Source organism: Sphaeramia orbicularis, chromosome 24, assembly GCF_902148855.1.
Source record: "Sphaeramia orbicularis chromosome 24, fSphaOr1.1, whole genome shotgun sequence".
Lineage (NCBI taxonomy): Eukaryota > Metazoa > Chordata > Actinopteri > Kurtiformes > Apogonidae > Sphaeramia > Sphaeramia orbicularis.
Window position 1 is genome coordinate 41,510,203 of NC_043979.1, and position 26,312 is coordinate 41,536,514.

Consider the following 26,312-nt stretch of genomic DNA (forward strand, 5'->3'; position numbering starts at 1 on the left):
TTGTTTCTTGTTGTATTCACGCGAGATTTCAAGAAATACAGGGCGCGAATTCGATCATCTGTGCTTTGCGGTGTTGTGTTGTGTACAAGCAAGAGCTGTCACAACTTGGGTGAGCACTTTGTGATCGCTTATGAAGATGCAGCTTACAATAAATTATAACACTAATAACAACAGCTGTCTTGCGGCATAGTTGTCGCTTTTTGTGTTAAACGGAAAGTAACGTCTGTTAGCCGGAAGCTACTTCTCTAACATGGCTAACTGAATGTTGGTTGCTAACATATGTAGTTGGAGTTTATTATCTGGGTTTGCAGTCCTCCTAACCTTGCGAATAACACTATAAAATCGGCAAATGTAGCGATACTATTTAGTCAAACGTAATTAAACCGTACAAATGGAAATGCTGCTGTATTTGTGGAGCTGCTCTTTCAGTTTCGATTTCCCTGTTGAGTAGGTTAAGAGCTCACCATGGCTAAAAGAAAAAGTTCAACGATCAGAGACAACCCAAGCAAACGGGTCAGATCTGCTGGAGTTGAAGAAGAAGAGGATGAAAATGTTCTCGACGGTGAAGAAGACGGTCCTCCTCTCAGGAATCAGGTATGTACTGTCATATAATAAAGAAAGTCATGTAGCTGATTGTCATGGAAAAACACGAACCCCTCCTTTAACTTGTTTATATGTCATTTGATCAAGTATTACAGATCTCCACAGTATATTGTAAGTATGTCCAACAAAAGCCTGAAAAATGTATTCTAGTTTATCTAAGTCCTTGCTGTTTTAATTGTATCTTGCCTTAGTCCTTTGTGCTCCATTGTCCAGTCAGATTTATTTATCGGCTAAAATTTGCTTAGAGGTCTTATTTATGTCTTTGTGCATAAGAAATCAATATAAGTGAATCCCCAAAGGAACTGTGTGTTGGTAAATGCAAGTTATGCAAATTTACAGGATTTAAATTCTTTTGCAACATGTTGATGGTCATATGAACTATGTTTTCAGCTCAAAAATGTCCAATTTCATCACAATTAATGCTATATTTTCATGTCACAAATGGCCAGGTTATATTTGAACTGAATTTACCTGAAAAAGAAATATTCTATTCTTTTATATTCCCCAGTTTTTCTTACAAGATTATAAACTACATATCACGTTTTATTTTTACAGGTTGCAATATAGAGTATGGTGCTGATCCATCCTGCTCATGTTACGCCAATACATACATTAAGAATGTTACACGTCACTTTTGAAATCAACAGTTCCCTATTAATAAGCATTTTTATAAAGAAATAACAATTCTATATTGTTATTTGCTCTTTAGTATGATGATAAACTATACAATAAATAATTCTGATCCAAGTTTTTGCACAGGGATCATTTCTGGAAACAGTGACATGGCTGCCGAGCATCAGTATGATGGGATCTGTAACAACCATGTCACATCTATCCACTGCCACATTTTGTGTTTTTGTTCAGCTGTTATTGTTTTAGATCCACAATACTAACATTTATGAATAAGAGGATAATTAGCAATAGTAAGTATATAAGTTTATTACTAATAAAGTACTGGTACTGACCAGATAATCATGGGTAATGTCACGTCCGTCCACCAGCAAAAGTTTTCACATACACGTGCTATTCAAAATCCAATATTTCTGAAAATATAGCTTCTGCTGTCAAATGATCTCAGTAGTCTGTGCGCAAATGTATTAGCATTATTTCAACACAGTTCTATGCATTTCTTACAACTTTTTTTTTTTTTTTGACAAAAATGGCCACTCATTTGACCCCCTAAGTAAATTTTAGCTGTTATTTATTTTTCTTTCTGTTTCTCTATTTTCCTTACACTTCAAAAGTCTTAATCTTTTTTTTGTTTCAGGTATTAGCAATAGTTCTGTTTCACCATTCCACCATGTCTCCTAATGTATTTCTGTATTACTCTTCTGTAATATTTTCCCATGTAAATTTGCTTTGTGCAGATAAAAAAAATAACCCAAGACAGAACAGTCATTTCAAGTTGTTTTGTTGAAACTGTTGAAGATGTTTAATAAACACGTTAAGTGAAAAAAAAAAATGTAGCTGGTTGTCAGAGAGGAGACTAGCTGCATGTGTTGCTAAAAGTGGATCCCAGTGGTCTAATTAACATGTTTTTAGTTGCAGTGTGCCAGCAAGGTGGAGAGTGATGCAGGGATTGTGGAGAGCATTACATTGAAGAACTTTATGTGCCACTCCCACCTTGGTCCATTCACCTTCGGGCCAAATGTCAACTTTATTGTTGGCAACAATGGAAGTGAGTGTAGCATCAAAAGATATGGGGTGACATCTCCAAATGTCCTTTGTTTGTTAAAGTCTGTTGTGTTTGCTTGTATGACAGGTGGAAAGAGTGCCGTTCTGACAGCTCTCATAGTTACCCTAGGCGGGAATGCACAGGCTACAAACAGAGGATCATCCCTCAAAGGATTTGTGAAGGAAGGAGAAGGGTAAATGGATAACTACATAATGTTTTGGAAATTCTTTGTGTCCTGCTCTATCAGAGACAGTGACACTGATTATACAGTATTTGCCCATAGTGACTTGTCAACACTGATTTTAAAAAAAACAAAAACAAATTAAATGTCATATGACTGTTATTCCTCTTTTGTTAGACTGAGAGTTACTTCCTCAGTTTCCACCTTTTGAGGGAAAACTGTGGTGTATCACCCTTAAAAAAATATCTTTCCAAAGTTTGGCTCTTTGATCTGAGGGGTTACAATGTCCAATACTCTTTTCTTAGCTCAGCTGATGTTTCGATTACCCTGCGGAACAAAGGAAGGGATGCATTCAAACCAGAAGTTTATGGTTCATCCATCATTGTAGACCTGAGAATAACTCGTGAAGGCTTGAGAACCTATAAAATGAAGAACAAATCAGGTAAAGACTGTGATTGTTTATATTCTTTGTGAAGAAACTACCAACTATTTAGCAAGTAAACCTGTATGCCTTAAACATAAGTCATAGCAGAATTTCTCACTTTAAAAGCTGGAGTAAAATAACAGAAATGAAAATATTCTCTAAATGTAATAAATTATAACCTTTGTTTATCTTAATAATTCCACAGATATTAAAGTTTAATAACATATTTTTCTCTGTTATAGGTCAGATTGTCACAACCAAAAAAGAGGAGCTCCTTTCCATCCTGGACAATTTTAATGTTCAGGTATGACCAAATCTACTACATGTGTGTAAAGCATTTTCATGTTTTAAAGGAGTGATATTTTTCTTTTTTAAATGGAATTATGCATTTTCAAACATTTCCCTGTGGTCTACATAAACTGTAAATGCTCTGCTAGGGTCTGAATTCTTCATTAATTCAACTCCACAGGTCCATCTTCAACCCTATTTCTGAGTAATGACACCAGAAAGGTCATTTTGAGCGCTGGCCCTTTAAATGCACCAGAGCCACTTCATACCTCACCCCCTCCAGGTTGTTGACCATACTTTCTGTCCCGTTCAGCCACTTGTGTTCGTTAACACAACCAAAAAACTGAACATTTTAGGTAATCGGCTTGATGTTTGGACATATTTTCAGCATGGACTACAACTGCTGCTGCTGCCAAACAATTATGTTGTACTCGGAGAAATGTTTGTGGGAAGTCTTGACCTTATATGTGCAAATGTTGTGATGTAACTAGTTATAAGATGTAACAAATTAAGCAGGAATTAAAATGGGTTGTAAAGGTCCACTTGATTTTTGCCAAAGTGAGTATTAAAAATAGCTTTTCAGCACCTGGAGGGTTCAAATTCAAACTTTATGAACTATTAGGATCCCCAAATACACAAATAAATGTACCAAAGACTAATAAAAGTGGGTTTAGCAAAATATGACCTCTTTAACATCAGCTGACATTGTAAAACCATAAATGTACATTGCACATTAAAGCAGTGCATGTCTGGTCTCTGAACCTCTATTCTCCTTTTTGGTGTGAATCCAGATTGTGTGCTTTGTAATTAAGATTGCCATGATGGATTAAACCTGTTTTACAGTAAGAATGTTTTTTCCTCAAGGTAAACAACCCTGTGTCAGTTCTTACCCAAGAGATGAGCAAATACTTCTTACATTCTAAAGGAGAAGGAGACAAATATAAGGTATGTTCAAAGCAGGTATTTTTGGACGTGTGTCTGTGTGTGTATTAAACAAATTATGGAGAATAAGGTACACTTTCTCTCTACCCTCAGTTTTTTATGAAAGCTACGCAACTGGAGCAGATGAGAGAGGACTTTTTCTACATCAAATCAACCAAAAGTGTCACAGAAGATAAAGTGGGGCAATATAGTGAAGTAAGAGTTAGTCTAGCAGATATGCTCATATTTAATTTTTAGTCTATAGATTGAGTGTAACCCCCTTTTTTTTTTTACATATTCAATACTTTCAGTTATATTTGACTGCATAACTGTTACAGTGTTTGAAAGACTTGAAGCGAACGTACCTGGAGAAAGAGGACCGCTACAAGAGCCTGGCATCCCTTGATGAAATGCACACTAAACTGGAAGAGTTACAGAAGCAGATGGCCTGGGCTTTGGTTGGATCATTTACACATTTTTTCATATTTTGGAATTTCCATCACCCCCTTCCCCTAGTTTTGTTTGCAAACGACTTTATTAATGAATTACATTTACAAAATCTTTAAGATTATTGGCTGTGGTTTATGTGGCAGGTGATGGAGATGGAGAAAGAATTGGAACCAATGAAAGAAAAACTGCGAGCGGAGAACCATTCCACAGAGAAATATGATGAGAAGGTGGCAGAATGGAAAGTAAGACCATCTATGTACTTGTAGTGTCCAAAGCAAGTATGTTGCAATGCAAAAAGAAAATGTTCAAAACAAAGGCAGACATAAAGCTATATCCTCTGCTCTGTATCATTATAGTTGTGTTGTTCTCTCCTGTTTTGTCTGTGTATTCATGTAATCGAAAAGAATAAGATTGAGGAGGCTGAGAAAAAGTACAAAGAGATCCAGGAGCAGTTGGATAAAATCACCCAGCAAGTCCAGGAGCTCCAGCCTAAATGTGCAGAACTGAAAGCAGAAGCTCAACATTGTAATACCCTTCTGAAGTCCAGTGAGGTAAGCATGCAGTCACTATATTACACAGCGCTGTATTTAGGTTATAGCTTACACTGGAAAAAATCTAAATCTGACCAAGTGTATTTTTCTCATTTCGAGTCAAAATATCTCATTACACTTAAAATAAGACCTAATCACCTAAAGAGTAACTTTTCAGTGAGATATAAGAACTTATTTTAGACAATAGACCTTGAAAATTTTATTTCCAGAAATCTTACCAAGATAATTGTCGCTTGTTCCATTGGCAGATTTTTCGCTTGAATTAAGCCAAAAAAAATATTGAATTAAGCAAAAAAATTCTGCCAGTAGAACGAGTGAAAATTATCTTGGTAAGATTTCTTGAAATAAGATTTTCAAGGTCTATTGTCTAAAAATAAGTTCTTATATCTCACTGAAAAGTTACTCTTTAGGTGATTAGGTCTTATTTTAAGTGTGATGAGATATTTTGACTAGAAATGAGAAAATACACTTGGTAAAATTTAGATTTTTTGTTGTGTATGTATGGATGCTTGACCTTAAGCAAAGTCTTTCAGCACATTCTCCTATCTAGTCTAGCTAGTGATTGTTCTTAATGCTACTGTTTTGTTTCAGCCCAAATTGTCCAGTGCTTTCCTTTTTTCTTTTTTACCATTTCTAACCATTCAATTATGTGTGTGATGTAGGTCACTGTCCACAGATGTAGAGCAAACCTGAGAGTCTTGGAAAAGGACAAGGTTCAACTGTCCTCAAGAATAAATGACCTGAAGTTGAGGTACAACCTCATTCTGTCCCTTTGTTTCACCGAACTAAGTATTTGTTTTACATCTTCAGTTCTTTACTTTTTGTCTTTTCTGTTTTTGTTATCGCCCTTTTCGATCCCTCTAGCATCAGTCAAACAACAGGAGCAGAAAGCCAGGCCAGGACAATGCGCTCGGAGCAGATCCAGGCTGACCTGGAAAACTTGAATCACCATATCTCCACTCTGGGCCAGCAGATCGACCAGTACCAACACGCCTGCAGCCGAGCTAAGGAAGAGCAAGGAAAGATGAGGTAGGGGAAAAGAAACCAGCCCTGAAAAGAATAATTTTCACATCAATCCTAAGCCATGTCTCCATTTAAGTATGGGCTGGTAAAGATTCTAGCTGGAGATTTATGATGGTAATGGCAAAAAATGAATGTCATTGAAATCCAAAACTATAATGTGACTCTTGCACTATATTCACTGCAGGTAAAGGTGACACAAATTTGACTTTTTGACCAAATGTGACCTATATCTGACAGTCTGAACTGTACAAATCAGACCCAGGCCACTTCCATATGTGTTACTAAATCTGAAATGCAGTCATGTAAAAAATTATTAGACCATCAAAAGTCACCAAAAACATTGGTTATGCAATCAATTACTAACTCCTGTGTGTATCGTGTGACTAAAACAGACAGAAAAGAAAACATGGTATGCCTAAAAGCACTGTTTTTGTCAGTACAATGCCATAGATATTGATGTAAGAACTGAAGTGATTTTGGTTATTATCAAGAAAACCATGGAAAATGGATAGATATCAGCTCTGAAATTAAACTCTTATGAGCGATTTTTGTTGTTATCATTATATTTGTCCAAACAAATGTACCTTTAGTTGTACCAGGCATTAAAATGAACAAGAAATTGAAGAAAACAAGGCTGGTCTAATAATTTTTTACTGTGACTGTTTATCTGGTGTTTTACAATACAGTTTCAGCCTGATGGGTTGTGTTGCATTTCATCCCATGTTTACGTCATCGAAATGCGATGTCACAAGAGGCGGGAGCTGGCAAGATCTGTATTTACTTCTGTGCTGCGTGTGATGTCAAGTCTTCTGCGAACGCGAGTCACTTCAGTAGTGTAAACTGTTTACATGAGTCTGATGGCATCACATTTGAATTATAATGTAGACAACCATGCAAAACAATTTGCATCTCAACAAAAAATCAGAATTGAGCATTAAGACCTGCCATGTGAACGTAGCAAAAGTCACCACATTTAGTTGTTGCCACTGAAGTGTGTGATTTTATGTAATTGTGTATTCATAATCGTTATAATAAACAGTCATGAGGGAATTAGGAGTCAGAATCCGGGATCTTGTTACCTACAAATAAACAAAAGAAGAGCAGTGGTTTATATGAAAGTTCAACACCCACATCCTTCTGACTTCAGGAGAGAACAGGACATGCTCCAGAGGTCCATTGAGACCAACAGAAGGAACCTTCAGACCATGGAGAGCAGTCGCTCCAATCGTCTGCGTCGCTTTGGAGAGCACATGCCTGATCTCCTCAACGCCATCCAGGATGCTCACAAAAGGGGCCAGTTCAAACAGAAACCCCGAGGACCTCTGGGTGAGATAGTGGCCCTGCACAGACCTCACATTAATGATAATTTCCAGAATAACATACAAGCTTTGTAATGAAGATTAAATTCATAGTGCAGCTCAAAAACTATTAATTACTTTTAAGTGGGAATGTTTCTTTATCTGTTATTGGATGATGAGGTGATGTCACGAATCTAACACCACACTATAAATGTTGATACGACAACTTTTACCATTAAATTTAAATAATTTTCTTAATTTAGTGTTGATGGAATATTCAAGTGCTTAAAAAATATGTGAAATTTTTAGTAATGGTGCAAATATGGATATAGGAGGAAAAAGTAAGTTGACTTCTTGCATTAAACATGAAACCAATGTGACCAGTTGTACATGTGTGAATGACTCTATCACATACTTTTGTGCCCAGATTCCTCATTGCACAATGTACTCGGTGACCTTCATATAAAAAAAACAAACAAACTAACACTTAATTTGCTTTCTTTGGTTGTATTTCCTTCTGCTCCATAGGTTTCCTTATTAGTCTGAAGGACCCAGAGCTGGCCCTAGCAGTAGAGGTCTGTCTCAAAGGTCAGTTACAGGCCTTCACTTGTGACAACTACGAGGATGAGAAGGTGCTGCAAGGCATCATGTTCAAAGTGTTCCCAAAGGGACGAAGGCCTACCATCATTACCAGCCGGTTTCTCCAACATGTCCATGATACAAAGAGGAGGTGAGGAGTTGAGGACCCAGTATTAATAAAATCATTTACTAATGATCTTCTGTTTTTTTTCTGTTTACACAGTGTCCTTATTTACCAGATGGACTTACAAAGCTTTGTGTTTCCCAGATGTGATAGTGTATTTATCTGAGAGAAAGAAAACCATTTCTGTTGGAAATGTATTATGTTCAATATTTAAAGGTATTTTGTTTTCAAATGCCTTTGATTATTTGGGTATTTAAATTAAATCACAAAAATTCAACCTGACCAGAAATCTGCAAAATGTAATGGAAGTGTGTGGAATATCTGATAATCGCCTCCTACTCTACTACTACCTCCTCCTAGTAATTTTGCTATATTTTATGTTTCTATCAGAGCTGTGAACCATCCTCAATACCCGTCTGTGCTTCAAGCTTTGGAAATTGAAGACCCAGTTGTTGCGAACTGTCTGATTGATCAAAGGGGTATTGAGAGCATTCTGCTCATTAAGGTAATGGGAAGTGTTTTGCCTTTATGACAGCAGACATTGTATTGATTAAAGTAATCACTCTTTTAATTGTAAAATAACCTATGAAGAACATTTCATTTTTGACTTAACATGTTTTATGCTGTACTTGTCTTGAGGATAGAATCGCACTGAGGCTCGAAGACTGATGCAGGGCAAAAACCCTCCCCACAACTGTACCTCAGCCTTCTCAAAGGATGGAGATCAGATCTTCACTAACCGCACTTACACAGCAGATCAGACCAGAGCCAACTATCTGTCTGGAGACGTGGAGGAGGAGATCAGGTGAATAAAGTCTTAGTAAAGAAGTAAAGAAACCCTGTGTGTCTGGACAACATGATTATCTTGTCTGCAGTATCTAGAGTGTCAGCTTAAAAGGGTCATAATTTGCTAAACCCGCTTTTATTAGTCTTTGGTACATTTATTTGTGTATTTGGACCCTAATAGTTGCTAAAGTTTGAATTTGAAATAGGGTTGAAGATGGACCTGTGGAGTTGAATTAATGAAGAATTCAGACCCAAGCAGAGCATTTACAGTTTATGTAGACCACAGGGAAATGTTTGAAAATGAATAATTCCATAAAAAAAGCAAAATATCACTTCTTTAAGTTATTAAAGTACAAGTAAATTTCAGCAAGTATTTGTCTTTAATCTTATATTTCCTGTTTTTCTTTTTGTTCTTATCTTCTTTCAGGCTCTTACAGAGAGAGATAGAAAATCAAACAGCTCAAGCATCTCGTTTCAAACAACAGATGAAGAAGTTGGATGACGAGATCAAACAGAACGAGGGGTTGTTGAGAAGAACCCACATAGAGCAGAAGACTACCAAAGTAAAGCTTTTACAATTTACTTTTTTAGCACGCTCAAAATGTTTTCTCTTATTATTGAAAAATGAATACAATACTGTTTCCTGTTTTCTTTTCCTTTTTACATTTTTCAGGATAAAGCTACTAAGCTCCGGCTGGAATTGACGGACATACAGAATGTAGAAGAGCCACAGTCAGAGGACCTCAAGCCCTTGGTTTGTTGAAAATCTGAGTCATTACAATTATCAGACCTATTGGACTTTGGTCCTCGTTAATAAAAACATTATTGCATTTACACAGTTGATACACATTGCACAAATCAAACAAAACTTCTCACATTTCATATGATATTTTCTTGACTTAGACATTATATATACATAGAATATTCTTGTGTCACTACTCGTCCACAGGAGGAAGATCTTGAGGAGATTATTACAAAGATCACGTCAAAACGTGCTGAGTACGAGGAAGCAAGGATTCAGATGGCTGACCTGAAGGCCTCTTATGAAAAGGCAGAGCGGGAGTACAAGCAGCATAAAGAGCAGATCAACACCATAGCAGAGGAAGCTGACCCAATCAAGGTAATTCTAAAACACATTTGGCTGAAGTGGTTGAACATGTGCTTTCTCCTTAAATACAAAGTAGCACATTTTAACCTCATCTACAAGTACAAGATCAGAACACTACAACATTTCGCAGTCGCTTAACAGTATTTTTCTTTTGCAGCTTTTGATTGGCATTTGTTCTCTAATTAATAATCCCAAAGGCATCAACTAGTGATATATGAGGTATTTAAAACCATTTTTGAGGGGGGTTGTCATTTGCAGCTTTTGATTGGCGCTTGTTCTTGTTTTACGTTCTGTAAGATGTTTTAGGGCAGGATTCAGATATGGGGGGTTAGTATGATGGGAGCTAGAGACCTCCCTTTAAGTTTTCATCAGTCGTTCCTTCACTAGTTAATCAAAGCCACAGCTCACATTTGTCTTACAGTTTTCTGTATCCTTGTTATGTCAGTTCTGCAAATCCTCAAACTCTAAAATCCCGTATTCAAAAGTTTTACCCCTAAAATGTCTTTGAATGTCTTAGATACAGTTTGGGCAAGATGCCAAAGACTTTAATGCCTTCATCTCAGTATCTTTTTTTTCTCCAATATTTTTATTGAAGAAAAATAGAACACTTCCAATCACAGAATTACCATTTGCCTTTCCTTTTTTTTCCAAGTATAAACATATGCATATATAGACATATTTACATTTATACAAAAACAACAAATGAAAGAGCACTCTAATTAGAGTGTAGCTACAAAAAAAAAAATTAAAATGAATGTATAATGACATAAACAAATTGCAACCCCCCCACCCCAAACCTTGCCCCACCCCAACTCATCCTGATTTTATCTCAGTATCTTTAAAGCAGAACAAACAAAATCATAGAAATCTAAGAAACAGCCAAAAGTATGGCATGGCAGCATCAGCCACTACCAGTGATGAAATGTATTCTTCGTAGACTAATACAGACATTTTACCAATATATCTGTATATCCCTAAATGGAATTGGATTTAAATGGCCTTCATAATGGTATTAAAAGGTTTTGCAAAAGTCATGAATTTAACTTGAAACCTGCCTCCTCAGTAGCTGCAGCCCAGACCTTAGTGCTTGCAGTTATTTGATATGCACTACTATGTTCACTGTCTGTTCTGCAGGAGGATCTGAGTAAGACTGACCAGGAGGTTTTGAAGTGCAAACATCACAAGAAACACTACGATGAGAAACGCAATGTCCAACTCCGCAACATCCAAACCCTGAAAGAGAGTTTGAAGAGCAAAGAGCAGGAACTTCAAGTATGTGACTTGTTAAAGTTATTCCACGTTTTTCCTTCCATGTATTTAAGATTTTAATGCTTTGATTCACTCTGCGGTTCAGGAATCGGTGACAAAGGCCAAATTGATTTGTCCAGAGCGTCTAGAAGTCCGTCGATCAGCCAGGAGTTTGGACACTGAGATCAGTCGTCTGAAGGTGAAGATAACCACCCAGCAGGAGCATCAGGGCGACCGCGAGGAGATTTTAAGGTCTGTTAGTTGTTTTACATGTTATTGTCTACCACATACATCAGGCCAACGCTTTCAAAGCTTTTCTCACTCTTGTCTGCATCTAGGCAGTACAACGAGGCACTGGAGAACTACACAAACATGGTGCAGCACGTGAAGAACCTCAACAGCTTCATCAAAAAGCTCGACAGTGTTATGAACCAAAGGCAGCATGTTTACGCTGAGTTCAGGAGGTGAGCTCTTAATATTGTGTCTATTCATATCTAAGACCTTTTTTTATTTTATTCTATTCTTACTTTACTTTTTGTAAAATTTTGTATTCTATATTCTTATTTTATTTCACTTTGTAATTTTATATTCACTTTATTCTTATTTTCTGACATATTAGATTTTTTTATTCATATTGAGTCTGATCTGATTCTGATTACATTCTGAAGTATTTGGAGGGAGATTAACAACATCATGAAATTAAAATGCATTGTATGTTTTTACTTGTTTTAATCCAACACACTACATGTTCTTTTTATATTTTAGGTTCCTCTCGGCCCGTTGTAAATACTACTTTGACAGCATGCTGTCTCAGAGAGGCTACACAGGAAGCATGACATTTGACCACAAGAATGAAACCCTGTCCATCTCTGTAAGAGCACCCAGTCTATCAGTCACACACTTGAAATGGAAATGTGTATTGGGCTTTTACTCTTATCATATTACAACCAGGGTTCCTACACAAGTATGGAAAAGTATGGAATTTGATTTCATAAATTTCCAGGTCTGGAAAAGTATGGAAAATGGAAACAAATGTATGGAAAAATATTCATGTTTCCAAGACTGTTTCCACTGTTCTATTTTCTAAAATATAAAATTATAAATATCTAAGAAAAAGAAATGAATCGATCTGTTTTTTTAAGGTGCTTGCTAGTGCAGATAAAATGTTTGTGTGAGAACACATACAGTAGGTGACAAGTCATAGAAAACATTTGGGCGATTGACGAGTTGAATGCCCAGTTTTGGCGACTATAACAAAGTTCATTTCGCTGAGCGGCTGAACTGGGGGAAATTGCCCGACACGCCTCAGTCCAAAGAGCAATCCAGGGTTTAAACAAGACTCCTATATTTTGTATCACAAAAAAATCTTCAGGCATCCAAGCATTAAAACATCTTGCAATTTAGTTAATTGGCGTTAAGTTAATCCATGACAACTACATAAATATACTTAAAAGGACAAAACAAAAGCGGTCAGCAAAAAGTAAGCTTCCCCCCATCACCCACTCGTTACTAAACCCACACCTAAAGTGAACAAGTGATATATATCACAAATTGCTACCGTCACCAACACAACGTGATCCAATTAAAATACGTCATTACATAGCTTCTACATCACCGAGCCTGCGTCTGTCTCCTATACCCAGCTTTCTGCTCTTATCCTCGTCCAACCCATTTTAAGGCCCGCCCAGGTGTTGTCAAGTTTGACTGCTGCTTTGACGGACAGGTGATGTCCACACACTGTTCATGAGCGAGCTCTTCAACATGCCTTGTATGATCGTTGGCAGAACTCGATGTAAATTTTCTGACGACTGGCTCATAAATCCCAAATATAAAGACTGGTTGGCTAATTGGAATTTTTTTACCAAGAAGTAAAAAGTATGGAATTTTGAAATTTCAAATGTGTAGGAACCCTGTACACAAATACAACATTTATAGCGACTATATAGGATTATTTTATTACAGTTTCTCCAAACAATTGCAAAGACTTGTTGTAAAGGTTGACCACAGTCTTGTGTTTCATTGTAGGTTCAACCAGGCCAAGGGAAGCAGGCTGACATGAGTGACATGCGCTCTCTGTCAGGAGGCGAGCGTTCCTTCTCCACTGTTTGCTTTGTTCTCTCTCTTTGGGCCATTACAGAGGCGCCTTTCCGCTGCCTGGATGAGTTTGATGTTTACATGGTAATCAGAGACTTTTTTTTTTTTTATTGACATTGTTCACGTCTCTAGGAATACTCTAAGTGTGTCAAACGCCTAAAGTGTCATTTACTGTGCCTGGCGCCACATAAGGCATTTCATCAGTTTCTGGTTTCCATCCTTAAATGGTTAAAAGAAACCTTTTACAAGCATTTAAATGGATGCACTAACAGCTTACGATCCCCAGAGTTGGGCTTTTTAAAACCTTAAATAATAGATGAATGCATTTTACCAGTAAAGAAGCATGTTTCCCACAAATAGGCTTCATAAACAGATATATTTGGTACGCCTGCTGAAGTATATTTGATGTATTTTAGCATTTTTTTTGTCTGTCCAAAACAACAATCCCATCTTGAAACTATTAGTCTCCCGTCTCCATCTCACCCTATTTTACATTCCATACTATCCACACTTTTAATAATTAAACCCCTTGTCCACAGGTCCATTTAACAGCCAAAACAATTTAATGACATAGAGATACTTAGCATCATACATGAACTTCACTGCATGTCGTGCTGTGTTTTCTTTACCAAAGTCACACTTCTGTCACCATTCACCATGGCCTGTCTTTTAAACTCTAATGACACGAATAATGCATGCAAGCTCCTATGTGAACATATGGGCAGTACAGATATACAGCTCTGAAAATCATTGTGAACCCTCCTGTGATTTTCTGAAAGAATTCTATGAAACAGCTCTTTATTATAACCATTTGATTTTCTTTTCTACTAATTAACTACTAAATAATTGATTTGATTCTGATTTGAATTGATAAAGCACTTTGTGACTCTGTCTGTGAAAAGTGCTCTATAAATAAAAGTTACTTACTTACTTAATTATTACCTATGCCAGGAGGTATTGTAATCACTTTGTTTTGTGTGTTTGCATGTTTGTTTGTTTGTTAGCAAGATAACTCAAAAAGTTATGGATGGATTTTCATGAAATTTTCAGGAAATGTTGATACTGGCACAAGGAAGAAATGATTAAATCTTGGTGGTGCTCAGGGGGGGTGGGGGGGATCTGTCTTGGCAGAGGTGCTTTTCTTGTTTTTTTGCGAATGGTATTAAATATCAGATAATCTTAATTTATGTTGATTGTTATCAGTTAAATTTAGTTTTAATTATCATTAATTTAAAAACAACCGACTTTTTTATGAAATTTGTCAAGCAAACATTTCATGCATGTATTTGTCCACATTTTTTCACTGTTTTGTCACAGTGGTCCAATAATTATTTCCCAAGCTGTGTATTTTCAGTTTAAAGGATTGGTATTTTGGCTTTTTTTTGGATGGAATTATGCATTTTAAAACATTTCCCTGTGGTCTCCATAAACTGTAAATGCTATGCTTGGGTCTGAATTCTTCATTAATTCGACTCCACAGATCCATCTTCAACCCTATACAACCAACAACTAAACATTTTAGGTAATCAGCGCAGAGTTTGGACATGTTTTCAGTTTTTACCACAACCACTGCTGCTGATAAACAATTATGTCGTACTCGGTGAAATGTTCGTCGGAAGTCTTGACCTTATATGTGCAAACGTCATGACATAATTAGTTATAAAATCTAACATATTAAGCAGGAATTCAAACAGGTTGTAGAAATCTACTCGATTTTTGCTGGAATGAATATAAAGATAGCTTTGCAGCACCTGGAGGGTTCAAATTCAAACTTTATGAACTATTAGGGTCCAAGTAGCAAAATATGTCCCCTTTAGCAAAATATGTCCCTTTTAGTGAAGAGAAATTTGGGATAAAGTTAATAACAGGAACTGACACTAAATGCTATCTTGCAGATTTTATGTCCCTTTTTATACAACATATTTTGGGTGTTGTTTTGTCCACTCAGGACATGGTGAATCGGAGAATATCCATGGACATGATGCTGAAGGTGGCTGCTGGTCAGAGTTACCGACAGTTCATTTTCCTCACACCGCAGAACATGAGGTAACCACTGCTATATTATGTGTTTATGTTTGTGTGTCAAAGCAGTAAGACCACCCTGATGACATTTATTGACATACTTGCTGTATATTATCATGACAAATGAGCTATGACTGAGCAGTTTATCCAGGGGCGAAGGCCGTGTGAATTCAGTTTACTAGGTTCTCTGGGAAAGGGCACCAGTGCATTTAACTACAGAGATATAGTAACACCGTTTTTTTTTTTTTTTTTTTTGCCCCCCCCCCAAGTTCGCTTCCTGAGAGTGAAAACATCAACATCTTGCGTCTCAAAGATCCAGATCGTGGTCAGAACAACGCATCACAGGGGCCAGGGAAGTAAATGACAACAACTAGTTCTCATTTCATTTTAGCACATGACTATTTTTCCGGTTGGAGAAACACTTTTATTTCCAATACTTTGATTTGTGGAGTTTTCCATGATAAAATGGTACTTTTTTTGTTCTGTGTTTTTGGACTGAGTTTAACAGACTCAGACGGCAGGATAGGGCTGTATATTGATCTCTGTCTTTTGACTCTAAAAACTTGAATTATTTGAACATTTTGTAGAATATCAACCCCCAACAAAATCTTATTTCGAACTGTTATTTTATGGGTTACTGTTTAAAGTGGAGATTTTCTGTTATTGTCAATGCCAAATGGCTTGAAAACTGCCACATTCAGTGAATGTCAATGTTTGCATAAAGGATTTGATCATTAAAAGAATTTCAGATAGAAATGGCTTTTGCTTGTTTTTGCACAGATTCTTATGATTTCATGGTCAGAGGTGGTGGGCTCTTCTGCCTTTTTTTTTTTTTTTTTTTTTTTTTTTTGTAAAAGATTTTAAACATCCAGCTCATGGAATCTAAAATGTTCACTCCTTATATATGAGTTTATAGTAAAATAATCAGGGTTCCCATGGAGTCTTAAAAAGTCTTGAATTTATAAATCTGCAAAAAAAAAGTCTTTAAAAGGTGTTAGGGATGTAACGATTACCGGTATAACAATTAACCGCGGTAAAATTCCCAACGGTTAGTATTACCGCTTAAATTCTAATTATCATGAAAACCATGTTCAGTTACCGCACTTTGAAAACTCACGGTGATACTGCTCATTTCCTGAAGACGCAGGAGCACTCCAGACGCGCTTGCACAGTTTGCAGTGTTTGGCCTCTAAAAACATAGTTGAAGATTCGGGGATAGTGGGCTTCCACAGAGAGAGAGAGAGAGAGATGTTTGGGATGGAGGTATGCACAAACCCGGTCGCTCTCTCTCTCTCTCTCTGAAAAATAAAGTAGAACACCTCAAACTTGAGATGGAAAATGGTCAAATAAGCTCCACTATGACGTGTCCAACTACTTTTTGTCCCACTTGAAAAAACGCTCTGGAACTGATAAGGAATTGGATTGATTAGCAGAATTGACAATAGCATTGATATTGATAAAATCCTGTCATTTCCCACCCCTAGTGCCATCTTTGATGCACACTTGTATGTTTGATGTTTACATGCTAATATTTTAATGTTTCTGCCAACAGAAAATACATTGTGCGTGTTATTTTTTCATTTTTTTTTTAAATACAACTTGGTTAAATTGTTTGTGTGTGTATCAGTACTTTTTGAACATTTTCAGCACAATTCAACAATACCGCAATAATAATAATGATAACCGTGATGATTTTAGTCACAATAACCGTAATATCAAATTTTCATATCGTTACATCCCTAAAAGGTATTAAATTTGATATGGTAGGTCTTAAGTTATGTTGCCATAAACTTGTTGGCTGTATTGTGTTTAAATGTGCCTGTTAAATGTTCAAGCTGCAAAGAAACTAACGTTAGTGTACTCCGTTCCACCCATTTCCAACCTGACAATTTATATTGAAATTTGGAACCAGTTATTGCTAACTTTGCAGAACATTCAGCCCAACACACGTGCAGCTGTTTGTCAAGAAACGTGACTTTGGGAAATTTAAGAGATGGCTCGCAAGTGAAAAGTAAGAAGGAGAAAGTGCAGATTTAATAATGTCTGGTTGGAGGAAAGATCATTGTCCACCTTGTTGTCGTGACTGGAGGGGAATGTGTTTGAAGCTGCACCTTATGCAAAAAAACAAACTTGGAACGGTGGGAATCGAGGCGTTGGAGTAAATAAATACATTTTTTAAATTCCAGGTGTCACAAATTTTTGCCAGTATGGCTGTGAAATAGGCATTAATTTCAGTTCTGAGTAGTCCTTAAAAAGCCTTAAATTTAACTTGTAGGAACCCTGAATAATAAGAACAAATAAAAAGTTGTAATCTATATCAACTCCAGCTCTGCTTTCTCACTGGATTTAAGTCATTTTGATTTTGGGTTTGCATTGAAACATTACATTTCAAACTTTAAAACCTATTAAGGCTTGTCTTGTGAGAAGGAAGGATTTGCACCTTTAAGGGCTCTGTGCCAAATCCACCACACAAGGCGGTCCAGTGGAATGCACTTCCACTCATGCACATAACATCTGTTGACAACAAACCTGATCTCCTTAACAAAGTGGTACCTTATTATTCTATCTGTGGGAGCTGCAGGAGCCAAAAACATGAAGCCTAATTCTCTTTCATCAAGATTGTTTGGCGGAAATGGAGCAGATACTTTGAATATATCTGCAGCAAAATATCAACGACAAGTGGACCATCCAGAGAGCACGGAAGACTTTTCCTACATCAGGACAAAAAATGACAAGAGCCACAGAGAGATCAATTTCGCTTTTCTGCCAGAAAGATACGAGCCACTGGTGGAGAGTGATGAAGCAAAAGAAGAGAAGAAGAGAAGGAAGAAAGAGAAGTACAAGAAAGTAAAGAAGGTTGGTTCTGTGTTGTACTTAAGTGTTTAAAGAATATATGTCTGGAAAGCAGACACTTGAATTGACCAGATTTCTGTTTTTTTATAGTTTGGCTGCAGGTGAGTTTAAATGTTCAATTCAATGTCACCAATCTGACACTGAAATCATCCTTATGTTCAGTTTCTGAAAGTTTGAAGCTGATAAACGCTGAAGTCAGATTTTTAAATTAAAATTTACTCTGTAAATCCCACTGAATTAAAATCTTTGTGCAGCAATAGAAATCAACCTCATTTTCTTCAATCATAATACTGAGTTTTGGTTTGTGATTATAAAGCTGGTAAGAAATATCCACAGCTATTTTTTTATGGGGCGGGGGGGGGGGGGGGGGGGTGTCAGGAGTTGAAGAAAATGGAGATTATATGAAGGTACATATTTGCAAGTATTATCACAAATATAACAGCTGTGTTATGTTAGCGCTGATGTATTTAATACTCATTATACTATGTTATTATGTTATACTACATGATACATTATTATGTATTACTCATTACACTCATTAATACTCATTATGGATAGCTGGAATAACTTTTAGGCCCCATGTTGACACAACTAGACAAATGACAGATCAAATTCTATAAATAGCTTTAAAGTTGCACTGTGTTGTCACATCTAATTTTTTTGTCTGAGGAAAAACAATGGAAAATGAACACAACACAGGTCAGGACATATTTAGATATTATCCACTGCCAAAAACTGGGTTCCCACAAGGTCTTATAAAGTCTTAAATTTACAAATCTGCATTTAATATCTTTTTTAAAAAAGTCTTCAAAAGCTATTAAATTTGATATGGTAGGTCTAAAGTTACGTTACTATAAACTTGTTGGCTGTGTTGTGTTGAAATGTGTCCGTTAAATGTCCGAGCTGCTAAGAAAGTAACATTCTATTCAGTTCCAACCCGACAATTTATATTTTTTTTCAAGATTCAAGAGTTTTATTGTCATATGCACAGCAAAAACAGGTAGTTATACTATGCAATGAAATTCTTATTCTGTTCATCTCCCTAAAAACACAACACACTAAAAATAAATAAGAATAGGGGAAACAATAGCAATAATAAAATCAACTATAAAAATTAAAACAATTAAAACCAGCAGTAAAGTGTTCAGTGCATCAGTATGTGCTTGTGTTGCGTGGGGCATGTTTAAGTGATTCATTAAGAAGCCTGATGGCCTGTGGGTAAAAACTGTTTGCCAGCCTTGTGGTGTTTGTTTTTTTTTTTTTTTTTTCAAAATACAACTTGCTTGAATTATTTCAGTGTGTGTATTTGTACTTTTTAAACATTTTGAACACAGTTTCAACAATACCGCGATAAAAATGATAATGGTGATAATTTTGGTCCCAATAATCGTGATATGAAATTTTCATATCGTTACATCCCTACCTTGGAGTCATTCTGGGAAGTTTGAAAAGTTACTCTTTGTTGAATTCCAGAACTGAGAGAGCTCATGTTCTGTTATGGGCTAAAAGATCAAACTGTACCTTGTGCTATCTTTAGAGATAAAGCAACTTACAATATGCAGAATTGAGAAGCTGACTGAGAGAAACATTCATGTTTTGAAGGACACAGGTGCCTTGCAAACTAACAGTTGTGAGGAGATGCAGGCAATTCCAAGAACAGAAAACTTATGGTCAGCATTAAAATCAGTATTAACATTAGTAATTTTACAACCAAAACTTATGATTGATAAGGAAACTGCTCCGGAGTGTGACCTCAAATAACAGTAGCAGTAGGTTTATTGTTGACCAAACACTCTTGTTTATTATGGTCTTTAACATCCTCTTATCAGCTGGTTGCGACTGTAAAAGCTGCTGTGGAAATCACAAATAATACTGAACCTTGTAACTCCAAACATATCATATTTGATACATGAGTTTTGAAGCCCTCTACACGATCAGTTCTTGAAAAACCCGATGTATACAATTAGATACATGCAATGCACAGATAATCCACCAGGGGGTAGGAATTTGTTCACTAGAGGCCTTTCCAGTGACACTACAAGGCTGTCATTAATGAGGAAGGAGGCAGAACTTTGACAATTTTGAAAGGGAATTATCAATTTGTTAGACATGTTTGCGTTATATTATGTTTTTGTTCAAAAATAATGTCTGAGCATTGAGACCCAATGTATCAAATATGATACAAAATTGAAAGTCATGTATGGAAACTGATATTTGAAAAAAAAAAAAAAAACGTTCAGAAGGACCAATAAAGGCTCCAGTTTCAAAGAACTGGAATTTTCTATCAATGATTTCATGTTTCACTCTTTACAGGGTTAAATATGCATACAAACTCAAATATAGATATGAAATGTATACAATGACTTCAGGTTTGGTTACAGAGTACGATTTACATGTTACAGTGAAGGAATAAGAAGCTTGAACCACTTAACTGTTGAAAAAATTATGAATTTGCATGAACTCATACATATTTTTTTTGCATAATAGTCATATGAAGGGGAAACCTGAACTAATCTCCTCATATTTTCTTGCAGCTCACAAATGGGTAAGTTTTCCAACATCACTCAAATCAAATTATAACATTAAAAACTGCAAAAATAGCAGGCTTTAAAATAAATCTAATCAAACAAATTGACTAAATTAAACCGGAAAAAGACCTTTATAATCATCTATAAATCAAACTGAATTCATTTGCACCGGCTGTTTTGTTTCTTTGTCTTCCATTGTGTTACTGTTTGACGACCTCTCACTGGCCTTTGCTATTTGCAAAAACAATACACAAAAAAAGACAGTCATAATATAGGACCAAATCTGTTCACTGGAAAAAATCCAAATCTTGAATTAACCCAAAAAAATCTGCCAATGGAACAAGTGAAAATTATCTTGGTAAGATTTCTTGATATAAGATTTTCCAAAATCTGTTGTCTAAAAAGAATTTTTTTTTTTATATCTCAGTGAAAAGTTACTCTTTAGGTGATTATGTCTTATTTTAAGTATGATGAGATATTTTGACTAGAAATGAGAAAAACACACTTGGTAAGATTTAGATTTTTTCCCAGTGTTTTGACCTCTTTATCTTCCTCTCACGTGTATTGATAAGGAAGTGGTTTACGGAATATGCAATCAAGCAATAACAAATGGTTTAAAATTAACCTGTTTTTGTTGAAGAGTAATAAACTTTAATCAGTATTCCTGTGTTATGGTTTTAATACATCCTGTAAAATTCAGGTAAACAGGTCATAAATGAGTGTCAGGTTGTTTTTATCGTATTTTTATGGTTTTGCTTGTCAAATCGATAAATAGCCACCCTAATAAACACCATAAAAAGTTTTTAACTGCCAGGTAGAGTTGCTCTCTCATACCACAGTGATGAGGTGGGATTGTTCTTCGCTTATTTTTATAAAGTGTCTGACTTCCTGTATCCGCTTCAGCAGGACAGTCCTTTCCTGTCCAGACAATAGTGCTCACAGAACAAACACATGCTGCCTGTCCCCCTACAGAGCAGGCTATTGTTTCATGTACCATAAATATACATCCTCATAGGTTTAACATCATCTTAACACCACTGACAAGGTCATTTCTCAATCACTTTCTTATTATAAGTGAGTTACATGTGGACATAGATTGAATACGCTATGCTGTTTAACCCATAAAAACCCAGTGCTACTTTTGTGGTAGTTCCCAAATATATTTTTCTCTATATCAGGGGTCTCAAACATGCGGCCCGGGGGCCAAATGCGGCCCACCAAAGGTTCCAATGCGGCCTGTGGGTTGAATTTTCAAAGTGCAAAAATTCCACTGTCAAGTTCCGGTTCCACATACAGACCAATATGATCTACAGCAAAATAATAGCATAAAAACGTACAAAAAATAATGACTCCATATTTTCTTCTCAGTTTGATGTGGAAAATTTTTTTTATATTATGTCTATAAATAATGACAACTTCAAATTTTGTGTTTGTTTTAGTGCAAAAAAATAACACTAAATTATGAAAATATTTACATTTACAAACTATCCTGTAACAATAAAATGTGAATAAGCTGAACAAATACAAACAACCTGAAATGTCTAAAGAAAATTAAACACAATTTGAACTATTTTCTGCCTGTTACTAAGTGTTTAGTGTCTTTGTAGATCCGATCCATAATGCATAAATGATAAATTGAGGCATAATGTTAAAATTGCACTTATTTTTCTTAAGAAATTTCAGTTTTTCAGGTTATTCACATCTTTTTTGTTTGAATAATTTATAAAGGTAAGTATTTTCATAATTTAATAGGGTTTTTTTCACTAAAACAAAGACAAAAAATTGGAGTTGTCATTATTTATAGATTATTATACTATTATTTTACTGGTCCGGCCCACTGGAGATCAAATCGGGCTGAAAGTGGCCCCTGAAAGAAAATGAGTTTGAGACCACTGCTCTATATTTAACCTTTCTTAAATGATTTATCGCCATTTATGGTAATATTATTGTCTGTATTTTGCATTTTTCAGTGTAAATCAGGTATTTTCCTGTATTTAATCCACAGATCATGTAGATGTTCATTGAAGCTCAGGGTGAATTCAAAGGTTATTCTCGCAGAAACAGAGAAAATTGAAGAAAAAGTGACGTTTTCAGTAAAATATATTATCTGAACATAAAACAAGTGTGTCCATCCAATGTCATTTGTCAAACTCCATGGGTTTTGCTGGTGAATGAATGTTGTCGAAGATGACGGTGTTTCCACGGTAACTACGGAGCCTCTGAACTATGAAAAGATGACAAACTGCATTTTGCACTGATTATTTCAATGTGTTGATAGGTTTAGTGGTTCAGAAATTATTAAACATTTTAGATCAGTAGATGATTTGGTTGCCAGTGGCTGTTTGGGTCTTTATGGGTTAAAGCGGGATCTTTCTGCATTTTTGTATGGTTTGAATGATTCAAAGTAGGCATTGTTGGGTGACTTAATAAAAACAATGACGTAGTCGCCAAGAGGCTAAGTGAGGGGGGGGGGGGAAGGATCTGTACCTGCCGAACACGCTGCTAAACAATAAAAACCGAGCTCTGGATGAATATCATTCCACACGTTTGTTAAATCTAAAAAACAAACAGTGAAATAATCCCACAATGCATAAAAAACATCCATGACCGTACACCCTTTTGGTGGCAGTCAGCAAAGCAGAACCTTCCCCCTTCCCCCTCTCAGTTCATTCATTCAACAGGTGAAAACAGCTGATTTTACTACTTTGCAGACGTAGGTTGTCGGTGCCACCCTCACATGACTCCTCCCTGGATGTGACAAAAGGGATACTACCTGGCACTTACAGGCATTATTGAAACAATGAGGATTCAGTGACATTTCTCTAAAAATCTGTCAATCAAATCAACTGAGATTTGACACTGTTCATTTAATTTCTAATGTATGTTTTTTTTTTGTTTTGTTTTGTTTTTTTTTTACACTTGCTGCTCATGTAAAAGGACTATTTCATAATAAAGATGTTTAAGGGTCCAATCAAGCGGTAACACGTGGACACATTTCATGTTCAAGTGTCTCTGTCATGTAAGCAGAGTAACTTATATGCATGTATTATACATATTTGAGTAGGTATTTATAAGTATTTTGTCTCTATATGTTTAATTTTATGTATTCTTGTTGTTTTATGTCCTCCTATTACACTGGGTTACAAAAAAATGTTTTTTGCAAGTTGTCTAGGTTTTTTCAACTGAATTAGGACCATTTTGCACCGCTAAATCCAAAAATGACATCTGTTTTTCTCAATCAGGTCAGGTTTTTTTGCTAATTTGATTTTGAAAAATTTGATCTTCTCACAAAATATAATAATTAATACCAAAATAAGATTGGTAAGCACACTTTATGAAACTTGTGACTTGATTCCTGTTAGGTACAATGGTGTATTCACCGCAGATGTAACAGAATACGTCAGGCTTATTTTTGCAAGATCTTCTAGTCGAAGCCATTTCATTCACCTGTAATATTAAAAAAAATATTAATCATAAATTGGCAAAAGTAAAATCTTCAGAACTCATTTATTGCAAGAAATATGAAAGAATTTTGTATCATATGATGTGAAAATGCCCATAAATGTAAGCAAAAATGTTAAAAAGCCAATATGTAGCATAGTTCAGAAAGTTGACCTGACTGAGCAAAATTAATGTGATTTTTGGATTCAGCACACCAAAATTATCCTAAATCAGCTCAAAAAACTTAAACAATAAATTTGTTGTTGACCAGTGTTATTCATTTATGGTTATTATGGCTTGGAATGTCTGATGTTTTTATATTCTTGTTATATTCTGGTTTTTGTATGTTCTATTGATGACTAATAATTCAAATCTTGAGGAAAAATACGAAGACATTTTTGGGTTGTTAGATTATAAAGTTACTCTACCGTGGAAACCATGTGAATGATTAATGTGTGGCTCCGTGTTTGTTTTGCAGAATGTGGGCAAAGCACTACGTTCCACCTGGAAGTGTCTAATGCTGGGTCTGTACAATTTTGCCATCGGTTATTCTACTCCGATCACGGTGGCAGCTACTTTTGTCCCTGATTTCCACCAAAGTAGAGACAGACCCTTTTTTTAGGTACCTTCATTTCCCTCCAGTGTCTTCATAACTCCATGAACACTCAACAAGTTATTTTATCGTCATAAAGTTGATGATCTTGGAATGTATGTGCTGTATATTGATGTGTCGACCAAATGTAATAAGTGAATCATATACAGCTGTATTTGATGTTATATTTTTGTACATTTTTTGTTCTTAATGGCTGATTCTATTTTAGACTACTGTGCACACTTTTGAATTAAATTTTCATAAAAATACACGGTTTAAGATAATGTTGTAAAACTTTTCCTAGTTGTTATGTGTACATAGACGTTCTGTAAATATTAGAAATATGATGTACCTTTCAGACAAATATCAGCATTTACCAAAATAGGATGTGACACCTACAGCAGGACATGAATAGCATAATAAAACAGAGGCTACTCGATATAATCACTAAAAATAATTTTACGAAGAATTAAGACTGATCATCTCATGAGACTGGACTATGAATTGTACAGGCACTGCTAAAGGGTAGGATGGACTGATAACTGGAAGTGGTCATGTAATGGACATGTAATGTGAAGAAAAAGTGCAAGAAGATTTGTACTTTGGAGCACAAGCTGAAATGTGAATTTTAAAGTTGGTTTCAGTGTTTCAGAGGATGTGATGCAAGTTTGTTTATATATTATGGATTTGTAAGTCATGATGAGCAACTTGTAAGTTGTAATGACATGAATAAAAGGGCATATATGAAAACTGTGTTTTTGACGGTTTCAATGCAAAGGTTTACAAACAAAAACTAGAAAAGGATTTATTGTGTAATTTTGAAATGCTAAGGAGCTTTTTAGTCTTTTTTCAGTATATGCAAGTGTCAAAAAACACTGTTTCATGTAATGGATGAATATATGTAAGGTAGATATCTTTTTATAATATATCTATTTGTTGTATATTTATCTTTACAACTTTTTTTTCGACTTTATTGAAAATATATCTGTATACGAAACACTGAGAAATTTTGAGCAAACGTCAAGATGTCAAAAGGAAAAATCGTCCAAACAAATAAACTGAGATAATGCAAAGGCTTACTGACACAAAGAAGAAAAGACTAATAATAATAATAATAATAATAAAGATCTAAGGAATACATATATATATATATATATATATATATATATATATATATATATATATATATATATATATATATATATATATATATATATACATACACACACACACATATACATATATACACACACACACACACACACACATATATATATATATATATATATATATATATATATATATATATATACACACACACACACACACACATATATATATATATATATATATATATATATATATATATATATATATATATATATATATATATCAGAGAGTAAATTCAGTCCATTTTAAAGAATTCTTCATAAATTGTCAGAGTGTTTGTGCTTTTCTTTTTAAAGATAAATTCCAGTGATTTAATATGCTAGAACACTGAGAAGTCGCGACTGTGACGTATT

At 35.4% G+C, this 26,312-nt stretch overlaps 1 protein-coding gene across 1 annotated transcript; it reads left to right on the plus strand.

Moving 5' to 3' along the window:
• Window positions 1-13: 13 nt before the first annotated feature.
• Window positions 14-16,149, plus strand: si:dkey-119f1.1 (Structural maintenance of chromosomes protein 6-like). The gene is made up of 27 exons (XM_030128952.1): window positions 14-109; window positions 452-594; window positions 2,146-2,281; window positions 2,366-2,471; window positions 2,765-2,901; window positions 3,126-3,187; window positions 4,036-4,116; window positions 4,207-4,308; window positions 4,431-4,550; window positions 4,686-4,784; window positions 4,947-5,093; window positions 5,756-5,844; window positions 5,958-6,122; window positions 7,264-7,442; window positions 7,943-8,144; window positions 8,508-8,622; window positions 8,762-8,922; window positions 9,331-9,466; window positions 9,577-9,657; window positions 9,853-10,023; window positions 11,146-11,283; window positions 11,366-11,511; window positions 11,598-11,723; window positions 12,025-12,130; window positions 13,285-13,437; window positions 15,302-15,399; window positions 15,645-16,149. Exons 2-27 carry the CDS (start codon window positions 466-468, stop codon window positions 15,733-15,735), a joined length of 3,276 nt encoding a protein of 1,091 aa, XP_029984812.1. The 5' UTR covers window positions 14-109; window positions 452-465; the 3' UTR covers window positions 15,736-16,149.
• Window positions 16,150-26,312: the final 10,163 nt, after the last annotated feature.

Excerpts from the sequence above, each read along its gene's own strand:
- si:dkey-119f1.1 (XM_030128952.1), top strand. The coding sequence starts at position 466 with ATGGCTAAAAGAAAAAGTTCAACGATCAGAGACAACCCAAGCAAACGG. Across the intron at positions 8,923-9,330 it reads GACGTGGAGGAGGAGATCAG|GCTCTTACAGAGAGAGATAG; the intron begins GTGAATAAAGTC and ends ATCTTCTTTCAG. Across the intron at positions 15,400-15,644 it reads CTCACACCGCAGAACATGAG|TTCGCTTCCTGAGAGTGAAA; the intron begins GTAACCACTGCT and ends CCCCCCCCCAAG.